General features: G+C 33.3%; 3 protein-coding genes across 4 annotated transcripts in view; 2 read left to right on the top strand and 1 right to left on the bottom strand.

Annotated features, from left to right (window-relative positions):
* LOC105166628 (V-type proton ATPase subunit G 1) overlaps positions 1–581 on the top strand; it is a 3,999-nt gene extending 3,418 nt beyond the window's left edge. For both annotated transcript variants that reach the window (XM_011086060.2, XM_011086061.2), the window contains exon 4: positions 196–581. In XM_011086060.2, coding sequence (XP_011084362.1) covers positions 196–339 — 144 coding nt within the window. In that variant the 3' untranslated portion in view covers positions 340–581. The remainder of the gene's footprint in view (positions 1–195) is intronic.
* Positions 733–4,244, bottom strand: LOC105166627 (tyrosine-specific transport protein 1-like). The gene is made up of 8 exons (XM_011086059.2): positions 4,015–4,244; positions 3,713–3,926; positions 3,215–3,611; positions 2,957–3,097; positions 2,510–2,669; positions 1,799–1,955; positions 1,578–1,718; positions 733–1,215 (listed from the first exon to the last, which is right to left on the bottom strand). Exons 1-8 carry the CDS (start codon positions 4,143–4,145, stop codon positions 1,021–1,023), a joined length of 1,536 nt encoding a protein of 511 aa, XP_011084361.1. The 5' UTR covers positions 4,146–4,244; the 3' UTR covers positions 733–1,020.
* LOC105166626 (patatin-like protein 6) lies at positions 11,256–16,393 on the top strand. The gene is made up of 3 exons (XM_011086058.2): positions 11,256–12,676; positions 14,262–14,584; positions 16,025–16,393. Exons 1-2 carry the CDS (start codon positions 11,531–11,533, stop codon positions 14,529–14,531), a joined length of 1,416 nt encoding a protein of 471 aa, XP_011084360.1. The 5' UTR covers positions 11,256–11,530; the 3' UTR covers positions 14,532–14,584; positions 16,025–16,393.

The raw sequence follows: 18,675 nt of genomic DNA, 5'->3' as shown, positions 1-18,675 counted from the left end.
GGGAGTGTAATTATCCCTATCTTATTCCAGCATGATTGGATCCAGAACCCGTATTCGCTAGTTTATAGCTTTCACTACTCTTGGCAGAATGCACGCACATAAACTTCTGTTCGTTTACATTAATACTTAACGAACAGACAGATCTTAAGACTTGGTTTTTTCTTGTTGGTCTTTGCCGCCCTCCATTGAGCACAGAGTAGTGGAGATTCCGGTGCTAATGTGAAACGCCTTGAACAAGAAACGGAGGAGAAGATCCTTCACCTGAATGCGGAGGCTTCAAGAATTTCACACGATGTTGTTTCTATGCTCCTAAGGCACGTGACGACCGTAAAGAATTAAGAGCTTGGCTTAGCAGAGTGGATTGGAACTGAGCTCACAGGTTCTCTTGATCTTGCCTATTGTGGAACGGGATGCTCTTTTTCAGTTTTTACTGTAGGCTATGTTTATTTCTTGTGCTGTATGTGTGCAGTTGCCATTGTATAATAAAGTGCTGCAGTCATTATTTTTGTGAACTTTGTTTCTAATGTTGAGAGAAAACAGATTACTTTCGCTTCACATATGAAAATAAGTTATGTTGTACTCTTTTTTGTCCAAATTTTAGTAAATTATTCACATTTAAGTTCTGATATTAATTAAAAAAAGTATCTAACAAGATTTCGTATCAGACATTCTTGACTCAAATGTTCGATGTGTCTAACTCTATTGAAATACAAATTATGTCGAACAAAAGTATATTACAGTAAATTACAATATCACCTTTCGAAGTTATGTCCAATTATACAAATACTTGCTGCCTTTTGTAAAATTACTAATACATCCTTGAAGGTCGTAGTTGTACTTATAAATACACTCCTATTAAGTCGCGAAGTTTTTCGTTGATATTTCTAAAGTACATTACACTAACACCCCTACAAAACAACAAAAGGTATAATGTATTTACATCTGCACATAAGTTTTTCTTGTATGGTAACTACATCCTCCTGAAGAACACTTGGGACAAGGGAGAAGCAAGTGAGGTAATTAAGGATGCAAGAATGAGAAATCTTGAAGGATCTGTTCCACTACAATCCCACAAGCAAACAATCCGACACCAACAAGAGCAGGCCGTGCTCTTGACATTGCTGTTTCTTCAGTTTCTTGGCCTTGTTTCTTGTTCATCGCCCACGCCATTGCCGGAGGAAGAACTCCATACAGCATCGTCATGCAGTAGCCTCCCTGTTCGATTATGTGCTCATCATCTTTCTTACAACATTGATACCTTTTAACACAGTACTAACTCAAGAAACAATGCACGGAATAAAGATTATTTGACCATCAAACTTACTATTATTTATATTTTTTTATACCACATACATAGTATTTACAATTATTACATACGTTGCTTTTAAATGTGTACACAAGTTTTTGTTAATCTATAAGACATGCTGGTAAAATATCAGATACGTATTTAAGAAGTATGTTGAATGTCGTATGATATTCTAGTATTCGACATAGATACAATTCCGTTTCAGAAGGTGCTGGCCGATGATATGCAAAGCATGTAAAAGAGGCAAAAGGGGGAAATCAATGCAACTTACAGCAATATCCGTGGCTGCAGAAAATGCGTCAGGTACAGTTGTCGACACAAGAACGGAAGGAGCAACGACCATTACAGTTGCCATAACGCTCGCTTTGTTTTTCTCCCACCAACTGCTGACGTAATAGAAATAGTTCGATTCCTGCAAGAGTTAATCATCTTCAATCAGACAAGTGGTGTTTCTCAGTCATATGTTACTGTAAGGGTCTTAATGGAGGCTACCTCTGGAAGTTGTCGTCCTGATGGAGAACCTGAGGTCACATTGTTAAGTTGCTCTTTGAAGAACTTTGAGAAACTCAGAAGAGTGCCTATTAGTGATGTTCCCACGGCCAGAAGCGAGAACGCCTCAACCATAAATGGAACTCCACTCCACTCCACTCTATAATACAGCAACACGTTGGTTAACTCACTAAAAATACAATTCAAACGGCCATTCTACAACAGCAATCGCAGTTCAAAGTATCTGCCATAGTTGGAAGTATCCGATAATATCGACTGATACCTTATCTGGAGCAGTCCTTGTTGATCTAAGAATATTGGATGAAACTTATTAATTATTCTATGAGTTTATCTGCAGTACTGAAAATATCTACTTGTATCGTCGATACCATGATATTATCTGCTATAGAACGAATTGTCTTGAATGTCATATCTCATTTCTAATTATGAATGAGTTATTTTCTATTAGAAATTTAAATTTGGAGAGAATTATTTTAATATTCTAGTAAAAGTATTAAGACATAATAATTTGTGTTACTTATATTTGTATTTATACTATTCTTTATAACAACTTTTTGAGCATCTTATGCTGCAGCACTACAGATATTTAGACACGGCTTGAGTAATATGGAACAATACATACTGGTATTATTATTAACGTAGCAATTCTGAAATATGATAGCATTATATTTCAAGCATGTGGACGTAACTAACCTTAGAAGCAATTCGATGGGATCAGACGCTTGGTCTGCCTGGTTGGAGAGGCCTAGTGCTATTGCTTCCCAGATGAGCAATGCGAACAACGGCACCACACTGCCAAGCAAAACCGAAGCCCGTATACGTGTAAGATCACCTTTGAGATAAGCACATAGAACTGCAAGAGCATCAAATATGGCAAAGCAGGAACCAGCTCAGCTCAGGCATCTTATGACAAATACGAGAATCCACACTTCAGTTTTTGTGCATGTCATGGTATGTCGTAAAAGTCCTAGACTCAAGATGTTGCATGGTTAATTTCTTTGTTCCTCTTTTTCATATATGAGATCCTCTTGTTGTTTTCCATTGACGGAGCCTGTTCTTGGCGAACCATATAAATTGTGTCCCTTTCTGATTATATGGCGATAACAAAATATTTATGGTAAAGAACAAAGCAAAACTCACCTGGAGCTAGATCATGATAAACCAAAGCAAATATCATAACCGGAAGAGTTGGAGGAACTTTTCCCCAGTCGCCGCTGCTTCCCTCAAACCCCGACCACCCTCCAAACAGAACGGCAAGAACCTCTATTGCTGCAAGCAGACCTGTTTCACCATTCCATCATTCTTGAAATACTCAACGAAAAAACTACGAAGTTTTTACAGGATTTGCTCAAAAGTTTGAAGGCAATGACATGGGATCAATTCATACCGAACAAGTACCTATCATGGACACTGTCAGCCACTGGTTCACTTGGTCTGTGGCTCTCGTGCCGCCTACAGATATCAGAACGGCGAAAAGGGCAGTGAAAACAACTCCAGAAGTCGACTGTGGAAAGTCGGTTAGACGATGTAGGATTTCCCCGGACTTGGAACTATAAGCTATCATGGAAGTGTAACCTAAGAACACATACGTCACGGTTGCTAAAGCTCCACCCCATTCTCCTAGTGTCTCTTCAGCCATTGTTCTAATGGATATCACCTCAAACTCATCATCATCATCCTCTGCTTCCGTTTTCTTCTTCCTCAGCAAACCGACGTTGATCTCAACTAGCAAGAGAGCTTCAATCAACAGAAAAGCCCAACACATTGTCAGTGATATCGAGGTCGGAAGTAATCCCTGCAGAACAAAATGGAGGCAAAACATGATTGATCTAGCTTTAAAAATAAGATATAGCATAAATAAACTCCAAAAACATCTTACAATATTTAAAAATTTACCGCGGGGGAAGTTTTGTTTGGAAGAGCAAGAATCCCAGAACCAATGCTGGTCCCAACAATAAGAGCAACAGCACCAGCAACACTGCCCTCTTTCCTCACACCCTCGCCCTCATCCCTCAACTTCACTATCACAAATTTCCCTTTTTTTGCCTTTGAAAATCTCCACCGCTGAAATCCCAGTTGCGGACAGCTGAAGCCACGCCCAAACAGAGCGCTGCGGACACAGTAAAATGATTCAGACAACACAGAATTATTGCCAAAATCAACCGAAAAAACAAGAAACAGGGTTACATCGTTCCTACATCCTGGCCGGTTTGGAGCGGATTCTGCCCTGTTGATGGAGTCCTTCCCATGGGGGAGTTGGAATTTTTGGTGGGCCGCAGCAAGGGTTTGAACGATGGGGTGAAGAGGAAATCAAACGGCGGAAATTCATCAGACCACAGAAAGGAAAATAGGACAGCGGGAAAGTGTGGGAGTTGTTCTTCCCAAATATCTGGGAGGAGAAACAGTGGTGGCAGTTTATTTGTGGACTACACTTAGAACTTGCAAACAACAAATGTAGAATATGTATCTGACCCAATTTAATAAATTTAAAATAAAATAAAGAAATTTATATTTATTTTGAATTGAGCAGTGAAATGCATATATAAGACCCAAATTTGTATTGACTTATACACTTATTATTTTTTAAAATATGAAAAGCTCAAATTTATTACAAACTTTTAATTTGAAATTAAATTATTAATCAAATTATTTGGACTTTAGTTAATAATTTTATTCTAAAATTTTAATATCAATAATATATACAAATTTTAACTCAAATTTTTAATGAATAATATGATGAAGTTTGAATTCTGTTGATTACAAAACCCTAATTGATGTGGCTAAATCCAAATCATCATTCATAGAACAAAAATCACACTCAATATTTTTTTTTCGATAAAGGTAAATTTTATTAAGTAAAAAAAAAAGCATAATAGTACAATACATCTTGCTTAATCTAAGCGGTTTCCTCGATAGGCCAAGGAATCCGCCATAAGTAATAAAGCAGTAGGTAATTCGACAATCACACTCAATATTATTGATAATTATATAGGGAAGGACAGGTCAGAATAAGGAACAGTTTGAGATTAATTAGTACACCTGAACTCCTCTAAAAATATAAAATTACAATTTTTTTAAAAAAAATTAAAATTACACTTATAATCTCTGTTTTCAACTGCCTCTTTCCATTAGGGATTGAAATATACTGATATTAACAGAAAAATATTACATAAACTTTTAATTTTACACCCTCATTTATTAATCTCCTGGTACTATTTTTATACTTATAAGGAAATAAATAAAATATATATAAAATCAAAATGATGTAATTGTAACGAAATTTTATTCCGAGATTATAGCATTGGATAAAAAGTAGCCATTTATGCACGGGAAAAACTACTCATTGTTTTTTTGTATTTTTTACTTCATATACATGGGGTGGGGTGTACACCGTTGTTGTATCTATTCTTGAAACACTAGATGAGGTGTTTAAATAAGATATTTTCAAGAAATAGATGCAAACATTGATGTTAACCTCAACCCCATATATAAAAAGTAAAAAAAAACACCAAAAGATGACTAGTTTTTCTATTCATCAACGACTACTTTCTATCCAATGGCAATAATTCGAGAATAATATTTTATTGTAATTACATCCCTTTTGACGTTATATATATTGCATTTTAATACCTTACAAGTATAAAAATATTATTAGGAGAATGTTGAATGAGGGTAAAATTATAATTTTATGTAATTTTTTTGCTGACATCAATATTTCACGTCCAAATACTAAAGTTGGCAGTTTTAAATGGAGAACTTTTAGAGGGGGTGTAAGTGTAATTTTGAACCTTTTATAGAAAAAAAGTATAATTTCATTAAAGGGGGTCTAAATAAAATTAACCTAAGAATTTACAAAATAAATCACATTGACTTCCCATGTGATTTGATCTAATTACACAAACACCCTTTATTTTTTGTAAAATTAGAAGTCGAATTGTATAAGAGAGTACTTGTATTCACAACTACTATAACTTCAAAGGGTGTTTGCGTAATTAAATTTAATTTCATAAGGTGTCAATAATTTATCCTAACAAATAAAAATTAATAATATCTATTAAGGGGTTTACCGATGCAGTAAAACGTCACTGATAGGGGTGTTTCTGTAATTTTTCATGACTATGAGTAATTTTTGTAAATTTATCATAATTCAGGGATGGCAGAGGAATTATCCCAATCTAACTCGTCAAACATATAATTAAAGATAAAGTCCTGTAATGATTCCCACTAATCAAAATGTTCTTAACTACAACTTGTGAAACATATGATTAATTAATTAATTATCATGACTTTTAACTATTTACCACTAATCTTTACAGTGCAAAAAGCAAATTGAACAGTAATTTAGTACTGTTGGACATGACTTAAAGAACTCATTACAGTTGGAAAAACTGCATTAATGTCAAAAGATGGAAATAAATGTGTAAAATAAATCGGGTCAAGTCGAACATTTATTGAGCTTGAAAATTTATATTTAAATTCAATTAAATTATTAATTGAATAGAGTTTTAATGAGTATTATTGAGTCGAACACGAATTGGGTCTGAATAATTTAATATTTTCTTCTAACAAAAAAGTTAATTATATTTAACTAATGAAGTTGAGCTTCAAATGTATTTGATTTTGGGGATATATTATGTATCCTGAAATTATAAAAGTACCCCTAAACTTTTCAATAACTTCAAAATGGCCAAAGATCGGGGTATAATTCAAACACAACTCAATTTGAACACAGGTATGTTCATATTATGATGGTTACACGATCATTTTTTCGATCTATGGTTCAAAAGTTAGTTTTCACAAAATCAATTAAATAAAAAAGTATTTTTCATGATCAATTATTCAAACATTGAGCCAAACTCAGTTTAAATGATTGGATTTGATCAAATTCAATTACAGACGAGTAGTTTGAGTGGTTTATAAGCCCTTCTGCCCTGACAAAGCATTTTTTCAAGACAAAACCATAAGACTCATATGAAGCAATAGTAGTGGTCAACGTCTCACACAACAGAGGACTGAATGAGTCGCAAGCCGCATCATTTGGCGTCATCTGTGGAAATGTGGCCATATGAGCGTCCCAAGCCCCTTATTTAAGAAGTTGATGATATAGATAAACATCCCATAATAATTGTAAACGAAGAGGTTGAGTGGATTATAAGTCCCAAATTTTTATTTTCCTAGCAAGACTCTTTTTCAAAATATTTTGATCCATTTTCATAAACCGTAATGCTCTCCAAAACAAGACATATACAAAACATAAGAAAAATTATGAATTTTGAAATAAGTCAACATGACATGACAAATGGATAATGATTTAACTGTTAAAGCATGTCTTATTGTCTGGTTAATTGGAGTAGCTTTCATCAAACCTCATAAATAATCCAATTTTCACTAAATTGACCTTCATAAATTATTTTTCATTTATAAAAATAAAAAAAATCAAAACAGTTAAAAACACCCATTTAAGTACTTTCGATTAACGGTTGGACGAAGTTCCTATTTGGCGATACAATTTAACAGTTCAATTATTTCAATAAGCTAAAATTAGTTTTTCAAACGCTCAAAAAATGTTGTATAATTAAAAATCGGGAAAATTATATTCTTTGTTCCACGTGTTTGGAAATTTTTTTTAATTTAATTTTACTTCACAAAAATTAAATTTTTTTCACAATTTTAATTCTCGCAGATATTTTTTGTTTAATAATTAACATATAGAAGTAAAAATAGGATTTTTGGGTTGAAGATAAAATATTGTAATGATTTGGATTAGTAAAATGTTGTAAAACTCAACTTGTTAAAACACATATGATTAACTATCATGACTGCTTCTAACTATTGCACTAATGTCTTGTTTTTGTGCACTATGTCCGATGCTGTGGACATGACTTAAAGCAAACATTACAGTTGGAAAATCTTTTGCACTAACCAAAGCTTTTATTCATGTGTTTTTAGTGGTACCAAAACTCACTTCTTTTTTCTACAAATTACACTTTCACCCCAGTAAGAATTCTCACTTTATAATTTTCCTTTTTTCATTAAAATTTGGACGAAAAATAAAAAAAATATTATATAATTTTTTTATTTTACTCCTCATTCAACATTTCATATAATTTATTAATAAAAATAATCTAATAGTGTGTTTATACTTATAAAGGGGATAAATATTTTATATATATATATATAAAGTCAAAAATATTTTTGTGATTTTTTTTTCCGGTGGGGTGAGGTTAATCCCTCCGGGAGATACAAGTGTAATTTCGAAGTTTTTTTGAGGAAAAACGTAATTTCACATTTATAAAGAAAATTTAAGTATAATTAATCTTTATAAATGAGATAATTATGTAATACGATATAATTCAAGTCAAATAAGGGGTTTTAAGAAAATCACGTTATATTCATGAGCTATGTTTTAGAAAAAAGAATATTGTTTGCATCAGTAAAGGGGCGCGTCTATCTTCTTTAACAGTTTAAATTTTAAATAAGTATTATTAAAGTAATCACGGATACCCGTCCATGTGAAATTATAAGTCATTATTCGTTAGTTATGATACCACAATTTCACCAATTCACTGACTATAGCTGGTCGGCCAATAAAAAGAATGATTTATATTTGGAAGCTCTCGGCCTCCAACAATCTTGTATTATTACTTTTTTAGGGATAATTATATTTACACCCCCTCATCCTTATTTAAATTAGGGGTAGTTTCTATAATTTTTAAAAAGATAGTGGTGATTTGTGTGAAAAGATATTAATAATTTAAAATAAAATAATAAAGGAAATAATATTTTTTAAAAATAAAATGTAGAAGAAGAAATAAGAAAAGGATAAATTACATTCACATCCCTGAGGTTATGCTAAAGTACAACATCATCACTTTATAAACATCCCAAAGGCTTTTACAAATTACAAATAAACTCTTTGAAATTGTAATTATAATTACAACTACCACTTTCTATTTAAAGGCAACACTTACACAAACACCCATTGAAAAAATATTACGGCTAAAAGCCCTCATGAGCTATAGCTGTAATTTTACAAAGACAGAAAGTATTTGTATATTTTAATCTAATGTCAGGGGTGACTCTTTGAAATTGTAATTATAATTACAACTACCACTTTCTATTTAAAGGCAACACTTACACAAACACCCATTGAAAAAATATTACGGCTAAAAGCCCTCATGAGCTATAGCTGTAATTTTACAAAGACAGAGGGTATTTTTATATTTTAATCTAATGTCAGGGGTGGTATTGTAATTTATCCAGAAAATATAAATTACAAAAGAATCCCCTAAAATTTGTCATGATTATAAGTACCTTATCGTTATTTGAAAATTCGTTTTAAGATTAACGATCGTCTAACAAATGTCTCCTCGTGACAGTCTAGGAGTATTTATTAGTTGATCGTTAATTTTAAAAAAATATTTATAATATTTAAAATAATAATAAAATATTTATAATTATAAAAAATATGGAAGAAGCTTATTGTAATTTGTCAAGAGAAGAGAAAACCAAAGTAGAAGAACAGAAAAAAGAGCAGTAATTAGTGCATCAGCATTCTCTTGCCGACGATAGCGTCCGATCGGGCCCCATCTCTCATACCCCACACGTCAATTCCCCATTACGCCACCCAATCACGGACAAACACTCCCGCTTCAATCCACGCCCTTCAAAGTTCACCCCAACGGCCCTGATCACATCCTCACTTACACTCCCCAATCCCCATTACTCCTAAAATGAACATAACAAAATTCATAAATAAATTAAAATTAATTACATGATCATTATATTATATCTATAGTTCTAGAAAAATGAAAGTTATATGACAAATACAATAATACTTAGAATATAAATTGATTTAATGAGAACAACTTGCTTTTGAATAAATAGTTTTTCTCAAACAATATAAAATTGTAATATTAGAGTATGGAATTTAATGCAATATTATATTTATGTCCAATATTATTTTTTTCACACGCTTTTTATTAAGGGATAAATTAATAATATTACAATAATTTAAATGTGCGATACCACGTATAAATAGTTGGGTCAAATGCACATTAAAACTTACGTCTGTATTCAAAATACTGATTTATTCTGCTCAATTGTAGGCCAACAAACACTATTACTTAGAACATAACTGATTTTATGATTTCAAACTTGATACGAATACAAATGTTCCGTAGTCCAATATAATTTTAATAGTAAAAAGCGTAGAATCTGGTGCAATATTACATTTATGCTCATTATTTTACAAAATACACTTTTTATTGGGCGTAAATATATGATATTACTAGTCGTTGTGGCACATCGTCCATGCGTGCGCATAATAAATAATCTTTCATACTTTAAACTATATTTTTAATAAGAGTAAAATATATAAACCAGTGCATTTCACTTAAAAAGAAAGAAAGAAAGAAAAGAAACTAATTTGTTAATTAATATAAAATTTGAAAAGTTGAATAAGTTAGTTGTCTTATCAGTTAGAGGACATTTTTTACTTCACAAAAAGTTGGTGCGACGGTGCGCCGTTTATGAGTTTGGAAGTCTTTTTTTTTTTAAATGTGCACTAGAATAAAATAAATTGTTGATGAATAGTTTGTTATTATAACTTTAAAAAACTTACTATAGTAAAATTATCTTGACTAATTATAGACGTAGGAATATTTTTCAAACCACATAAAATTTTTATATTTTACAATTATATCTTTTAATTTTATAATTTATCAACAAATTTTCTATAATTTTACAATTGAACATAACATTTTACAAGAAAAGGGAAAACAAAATTGCAACAAGAAATCAACCATAGTACAAGAAAGAAGTAAAGGTCCAAATCATCTCAAGAAAAAACAAAAATTGGATTTTCTTGGGATTTTATTTGTCTTTTATTTTTTTCCTTTTTCTTGGATACCTTTTCTATTTACAGAAAAAAGTAAGTACCATAGACATATTTATTCATATTAGGTCTAATTATATAATTTTTTTTTTGCTTTTTGTAAAATTACAGTATACTTCCAATTTGAAAGGATATTACTGTAAATCTTTGCTATTGAATAGAAGTATATTTGTAATCAGAACTACAATATCAATGAATGTATTCATAATTTTTGCAAATAATAGAAAATATTTATGTATCTATTTGTATGATTGCAAAGAAAAGAATTACTATAAGCACAAACTATCATTTTTTATATTACTGGACTAATGTTTTATAATTTCAAAAATATATTTGAACTGATGAGATAATTAATTTATACAAAAAAAAATATTTTTTTAATTTTTTATTAACATGATATATTAATTTTTTTATTTATAATATGTATTAAAATATAAGAAATTATTGTATTATATATATGCATAAACAATCATTGTACAGTGTCTTGTTAATGTAATTTAGCCTTAAAAAAAATGTTTAGGATTAGAATGGGTTTATAAAAGCCAAAATGAAAACAGACATGCTCTGCAAAAACTGCTTTGTGTTTTCTATATCACCTCCTCTCTGTTTTCTTCGCCATATCCCTTTTCTTCTTCTTCTTCTTCATCTTCTTCTTATCAGTTGATAATCCTTTGAACCATTTGTCTTTTTTTAGAAGCTTGAAATCCAAGAACTTGCAACCCCACTTTTTCTTTTCGTTTCAGGCTCCTTGTGTGCGTGTGAATATGGGAATTCCCAGAGAGGTGATATAGAATTATGTGAAGAAAGATTGCTCGGAAATGGCGTGTGTTGATGTTCATGGTAACGGTATTAAATCCCCGGTGGTCGAAATGCAGGAGCCCAGTATTGATACGGATAAATTGAGCTACGAGATTTTCTCCATTTTGGAGAGCAAGTTTTTGTTCGGTTACGATGATCGGAAGCTATGGGTTCCGAAGCAGATTGCTGAGCCCAAGAATGGTGTCGTTGCCGCCGTTGACGAGAGCGGTGTTCAGGCGATAAAGAATCAGAGGGGGAAAATCTGCATTCTCAGCGTCGACGGCGGCGGGATGCGGAGCATTTTATCTGGTAAAGCGCTTTCGTATTTGGAAACGGCGTTGAAGAATAAGTCGGGGAATCCAGACGCCAGAATCGCAGATTATTTCGACGTCGCAGCCGGAACCGGGGTCGGAGGTATCTTTACGGCGATGCTCTTCGCGGCCAACGATAAGAATCGCCCGATTTTCCACGCCGACGACACGTGGAAGTTCCTCTCTGCGGAGGGCAAGAAAGTCTACCGCCCGTCTAAGGCACGCAATCCCAAGGTGAGGTTCTTCAGGCGGTTTTTTCGCAAAACCGGCGCCTCCGGAGGTTCATCCATCGGCGGCTTGGAGAAGGCGATGAAGGAGGCCTTCAGGGACGAAAAAACCGGGCGTAGCTTAACGTTGAAAAACACGCTGAAACCGGTTCTGATCCCGTGCTACGATTTATCCAGTTCGGCCCCGTTTTTGTTCTCCAGGGCCGACGCCTTAGAAACAGACAGCTATGATTTCAATCTCTGGGAGGTGTGCTTGGCTACCTCAGCCGAACCTGGTGTATTCGACCCGATTTGCATGAAGTCGGTAGACGGGTCAACCCGGTGTGTCGGTGTAGACGGCGGGCTGGCGATGAACAACCCGACGGCGGCGGCGATAACGCACGTGCTGCATAACAAGCAGGAGTTTCCGTTTGTGAGAGGCGTGGAGGATATTTTGGTGCTTTCGCTCGGGGCAGGCGGGCAGCTGCTCGAGGGCAGCTTTGACTACGAGCAGGTGAAGAAATGGAAGGCCAAGGATTGGGCTAGGCCCTTGTCCCGGATTTCCGGCGAGGGCTCGGCGGAGCTGGTTGACCACGCGGTGGCTATGGCGTTCGGCCAGAACCGCAGTAGTAATTACGTCCGCATTCAGGTATATGAGGAACATTAATTAAGATACTCAGCTTATTTAACAAGAATCTCTTTTATTAAATGCGAATCAAGATTTTTTTCTTCTTGGAATATTGGGGTGGGGATGTTTCACGGCAGTTGGATTTTGGGTGCATGCAATTTAATTCTTTGTGTTCATTATGGAAGTGGGGTGGTGGGAGTGGGGAGGTGCGGTTGAGTGATAGAAAGAAGAGGCCAAGAGGAGCAACGTTTTCATTTTGGGAGCCTAAAATGCCAACCCGAAGTGGAGTGTTTGGACATTGACATGGGTTGCAGTGACTCTGTGCTGTGTGATTCTGTGTGAAAGTAATTATGATTATTCAGAGCTCTTCGTTTTAACTATTGTCTTTATTAACTTTCTTCTCCACCGGCACTAAGATACTTATCAGTATTTTATGGTTGTTTTGACTGTATCTCCCTTGCAATTTCACAGTAAGTCACATGTTTTTGACTGGCTGCTGTTAAATGTAGCTTTCGCATTATCCTTATCATTTAATCAAAATAAGCTATAATGGATTCTTGAATTTGAGGGTCCTGTGTATATCTATGGTGTCATTTTCTCTATAAATTACTAAGAGATGAAAAATGATGAGAAAGAGAGAAGAACAGGGTTACCACTGTACACAGCTTGCAATCTTGTCTGTCCTTTGGCATTTTTCATCTGGTGGGGTGGGGTGTTGCTGGTCACCAAGAAAATTGATTTCTTGTACTATAAATGGGATTTGTGGTGCTACTAGTAAAGACTGTGACTCCAACAAACTGCAAGTTCTCCATAACAATCAAGACGTTTGCATCATCAGTGCATATCTATGATACAGATTTTTTGCTGGAATTGACCAGAACGGGTTCAGTTGCCGTTACCGTGTATCACCTAACATTTTAGATCAGTGGCAAAGTGTGGGGTTTATTTCCTTATATTCATATATGGTCCTGCATTTTCATTAAACATAATATTTCCTCTTTAATGTGTGAATCTGGGAAGTTTCCGGGACAATCAAGAAAATTCATAGATGTTAAATCCATAATATATGTTAGAACACATTGGAAAATTGCGATATTTTGAGATTTCTGGAGTTATGGGCTTCCTAAGTATAATCTCTGTTTCGCTTTACATTACAATGCATAATAACGGTTCATTCTGTAGTGGTCCACTTATCACCATTTGATCACTGGGGAAGTGTGAATTTCTAATTGCCCTCTCAGTCCTATTTGTGATAATTTATGAGCATTGACATGATGTTTGGATCTGTTTGGACAATCAATGACTATAATCTTTCTTGGCAGGAAAGGGTACCATTTGGAATATGACTAAAAGGGTAGTGCAGAAGCATATATTAGTTATAACTTATGAGGGTTATGAAGGATAATTAATATATTAGTGCTGCTTGTCCTTTTGAATCTATGGTTTGGAATTGCTGATTATTGTTCGACAATGCTGATTAGTAATGATTAACAGTTAATTGGTGCTCAGAGGGTCGAATTTTAGCTGCTGGATTTTTAGCATTATTGAAAATCACCTTTATTGAAAATAAAATACCTTATATTCTAACTGTACTATGAATCAACAGGCCAATGGATCCAGCGGCAGCAGGTGTGGGGCAAATGTCGATTCAGATCCCAGTCCGAGCAATGTAAACATGCTAATCGGAATAGCAGATGAAATGCTGAAACAGAAAAATGTCGAATCAGTCCTCTTCAATGGCAAGAGGATCGGAGAGCAAAGCAATTCCGAGAAGCTCGACTGGTTTGCCGAGCAACTTGTGCTTGAGCATCAGAGGAGGAGTTGCAGGATAGCTCCCACTGTTGCATTCAAGCAAGCTACCCCAAAACCATCTTAAACCAGTTCCAGAAAGTCATAAAAAATACCCCTTTCAAAAGAAAAAACAAAACGGTAAGTTCTTTGCACTCAACTATCTTATATTCTTCGCCTTACTGAATTGTCAACATAGTCTTGATCAAACATAGTCCGATTGCTAATAGCAACTAGTGCTAATAGTTGGTAGATAATGTTTGAAGGTCAAATGTCACTTTTACTCCTAGTAAATGCATTATTTGTGAAAAATCCTAATCACAAAAATATTAATGCTGTCTGTTTCTGGTACTTACGAGCTACGTCTTGTCATTTTCTACTGGTTCAAGAAACAAGAAAGCTAGCAACAATCCCTTGGTGTTGTACTAGTTTTCTTTTTTGAAGTACTGTGAGATGGGGAAATTTAAGCCCAACAGGAGTGATGTGGGGATAGGAGGACCTGAACTGTTGTCTGCCCACCGACACCTGGTTCTTGGAGGATGAAGATGGCACTATTAGTCATTTGGTGCCCTTGGCATAGAATCATGCCATGTTTGACTCTTGAAACTGGTTCTTTCTTTGTCCCAACAATAGCAAATTCTTTTACTTTTCTTTTTTCGTTTTTTCTTTAGAAAAAAGAACTCAAGTGCAGAATAGGAAAATATGCATGTTATTCTTGGATTTAGGGACAATAAGACTTTTGGGATCTATATGGTTATTACATATGGATGGTTCTGATTGTTCAAGAATATTTTAGTTTTTCTGAATATTGATTCGTAGTTGAGAACAATAATTAGTTAAAAGCCATTATCATTACAAGAATCAAGTTGTTTCTTGTCAAGAAACGTTGCTGCCAAAACACTATTTCTGAGACATTATCATATATCTCCTTTGGCCTTTTTCTCAACTTGGTCTACCCTTTTGTCATTCTGAAGATTTTTGGTGGGGTGCCCCATTGTGCGGAATTGCAGGATTCTTGAGCATGAAACTGCAAGTTCCTAAAAACCAGCCATTTTGCCCTGCCAAAGTGGCACACACATCTTCATCACCATCCTTAGGATGCTTACTTTATATGATTAGAGTTAGTTGCCCATAATTATTAGCACAAAAAATTCTAGTTATGATTGGGTCGGCAAATTAAATTTAATTATATAACGAGTGTATTACACATATAATAAACATTACTGTTTATGCTACAATGAGTTCAATAGAGCTAATCTTCCCTAGAAAATAAGCTCCAAAAGATCCAAGACGATCTTGGTAATTCTTATTTTATCAAATGATTGTAATTGCATTGCTCTCTAATTTTTCTTACAAATGGAATTCTAAGTCAATTTTATGCATCATTGGAATTCTTGAGGCAGTACTAACTTTTGACATTTCTTCAAGAAGTATTGAGAATCAAAAGGTGGTCTTTTCTTGAAAAGAATAAAAAGCATTAAATATTAGTACCTTCTCATACTTGGATGGTTCTATTTCATGCGTTTCTATGATTTTGGTCCCTTTCTCCGATAATGCTCATTTTATATCTTTCACATGCAGGTATAAAGATGTATGAATATGGCAAAAATCCCAAAAAAAAGAGAAAAAAGAAAAAGGGATTAATTGAAGAAGAAAAGTAATATAGTGGCTTTTACTTTTGAGGAGGAGATAGTAGTAGGAGCCTTCCTGTGTGGAAAGGACTTTCAACTGTAAAAAATCAAAAGAAAAGTGGTGTGGGATCTTTGGTGGGATTCTTTGCCTGCCACTTATGTTGGTCAAAAAATAGAAATTATTATAATTTGTAATTTGTCTTTGTGCAAAGTATGTAATTTGTTTTTATTTTTATTTTTTTGTTTGACCTCTCCTATTTGTGTGTTGGAAGTGGTGGGCTTTTGCCATATACAGAAAGCCTTTAAAATTTTAGCTTAATCTTTGAGGGTTCTTTTTTCTTGGATTATATGGTGGAGAACAAGTAGGACTTTGTGGGTTGTTGAAGAAATTGAGCATAGACTTTTCTTGGGAAATTTGGATGGATGATTGATGATTTGGACCCTTTTCATGTAAATTTGTGCAAATACTTTTAGAAAACCTCCCTTCTATTCTAGATATATGTTCTTCTCTTTTTATATCTCTTCTTGCAGGTTTTGAGTTTAAATCTTGGGTGTGTATGGGTGGGTCGGTGGGTGTGTCCGAGTGCTGGGAGATACAACCAAAAATGCAACAAGAAAAACTCAAAATTAAGGGCAAAAAAAGGAAAAGATAAAATAAATGTTCAAAGATGCCAATCTTGTCATCTTAGGGGGCCTAAGCCTAGGCATATCTTCTTGTTCAACCACTTTGATCACTTTTCTTAACTTCTCTTGAATTTGTTTAATTCTTTAACGTATTCAAACTTTTTTTTAAAGTTTTTGTACTGATTTAATTGTCAGAGGATATTTTAACTGTGAAATATTTTGGATTTTTTTTTCTTAACAAGTTTGTAAATTTCAACCCCTTTATGAGACATAAATTTCTAGACCAAAAAAAGATTATCTTCATCTTAAGCAAGTCCTAGAAAAAGGGGACCGAATGGAGAAATGTGTCAATTTCATTCCATGAAACAAAATATTTCATTTACTTTTTCTTTTTGAATCAACAATGATAAAGAATTAACTAACCACTCCATCTATCCTAAATTATCCTAATATAAAAAGAAAAATCCCTTTACACTAATAAACAGCGGTTAATAACACCATCGCACTAATTATTTGTCAAGTCTAAATGCCCTTCACGATAAAATAACTAATTTATTCAATTTTTTAAAATTTATATTAATTGATAAATTGTTATTTATTTCTTTCTTTCTTTGATTAATGCAATGTACTAATTTATATATTTTCTCTTATTTATAATATATTTTAAAGCGTGAAAAAAAAGTTATTATATGTACGTAAGAACAACGTGCCACAACGACTAGTATTATAAAAAAAATATTATTTTTTCCACTCATAATTGGAAGTTGTGACACTGCAACATTAAATTTTGAAATGCCAACTGTATTCTTAAATATTTATACTAATATAATAACATTATATCAACTGGTCCACGTCATTTTTACCCTCTAATATATTGTCATATTTATCTGCCACTTTTATCCATATCAAACACTTGATCCGCTTTTGGTTGTATATTTATTTTTATTTTTGAAATATGTATGATATTTATCTGATTATATACACACAGGTATTGCATATCCCAATAGCTTATTAATATATATATATATATATATATAATGTATTTGTTGAAATATGGGTGAAGTGAGCTCTACACATTTTGTGTTGGCTTCTATACATATTATTATTAAGTTGAATGCAGTTGGAAGAATGTGATGGAATTGCACCTAATACATACTTTGATAGAGACTGAAACTTAGACTACCCCAATATTCTTAGTTCAAAATATTCTTAGATTGAAGTTTAAGCACTTGCATGCACATTAACTCTCTCCTTTTTTTTTTTTTTTTCTTTTTTCTACTAAAGATGTCATGATATTCTTAATACAACATCGAAATACCCGAATAATATTACATTGTCGCTCCTTAATATTAGGTTCAAAATACACAAATATTATTTTTTATAAAATTACAAGTTCACCCTTAAAGTTGTAGTTGTAATTTTAAGTACACCCCCTCTTTAGTACCAAAAATTTACTCGAATACCCCCTACGATATATTACACTAATACCTTTTTAAAAAGTGTAATTGTAATTTTACAAAGAAACGAAATACTTATACATTTGAACTTAATTTCAACATATGTCAATGTAATTTAATAAATAGAGGAGAAGTTGTAGTGTACAAACATGCAATATGTCATGATTCATGACATTTGAATAATTCAATATTAATTAATAGGGGTTGTTACATTTACAATCTTCATCTATTGTCTTTCTACACAAATTATTCCTAGCAATTTTTGGAACCCAAAAATGCACTTGTTAACTAGGTCAACCTTTAAAATAATTTTTCAAGGATAAAAATGCTATTAGGGGCGTTTTTGTAATTAATAAAAGATGGAAGGGGTGTCAAAGTAATATTTATGAAGATGAGTAATATAACCCCTATATTTTTTTTATTATTTATACTATTTTTTAATAATTTATATTAATTTTTTTTATTGAATCTCAATATAAATTGCACCTTTTAATAATTAAAATATTGAATAAAAACTATT

The sequence above is a fragment of the Sesamum indicum genome, linkage group LG7 (assembly GCF_000512975.1).
Source record: "Sesamum indicum cultivar Zhongzhi No. 13 linkage group LG7, S_indicum_v1.0, whole genome shotgun sequence".
Taxonomy (NCBI): Eukaryota; Viridiplantae; Streptophyta; class Magnoliopsida; order Lamiales; family Pedaliaceae; genus Sesamum; species Sesamum indicum.
Note: the sequence above shows the minus strand (reverse complement) of the source record. Positions and strands in the feature narration are given on the sequence as shown.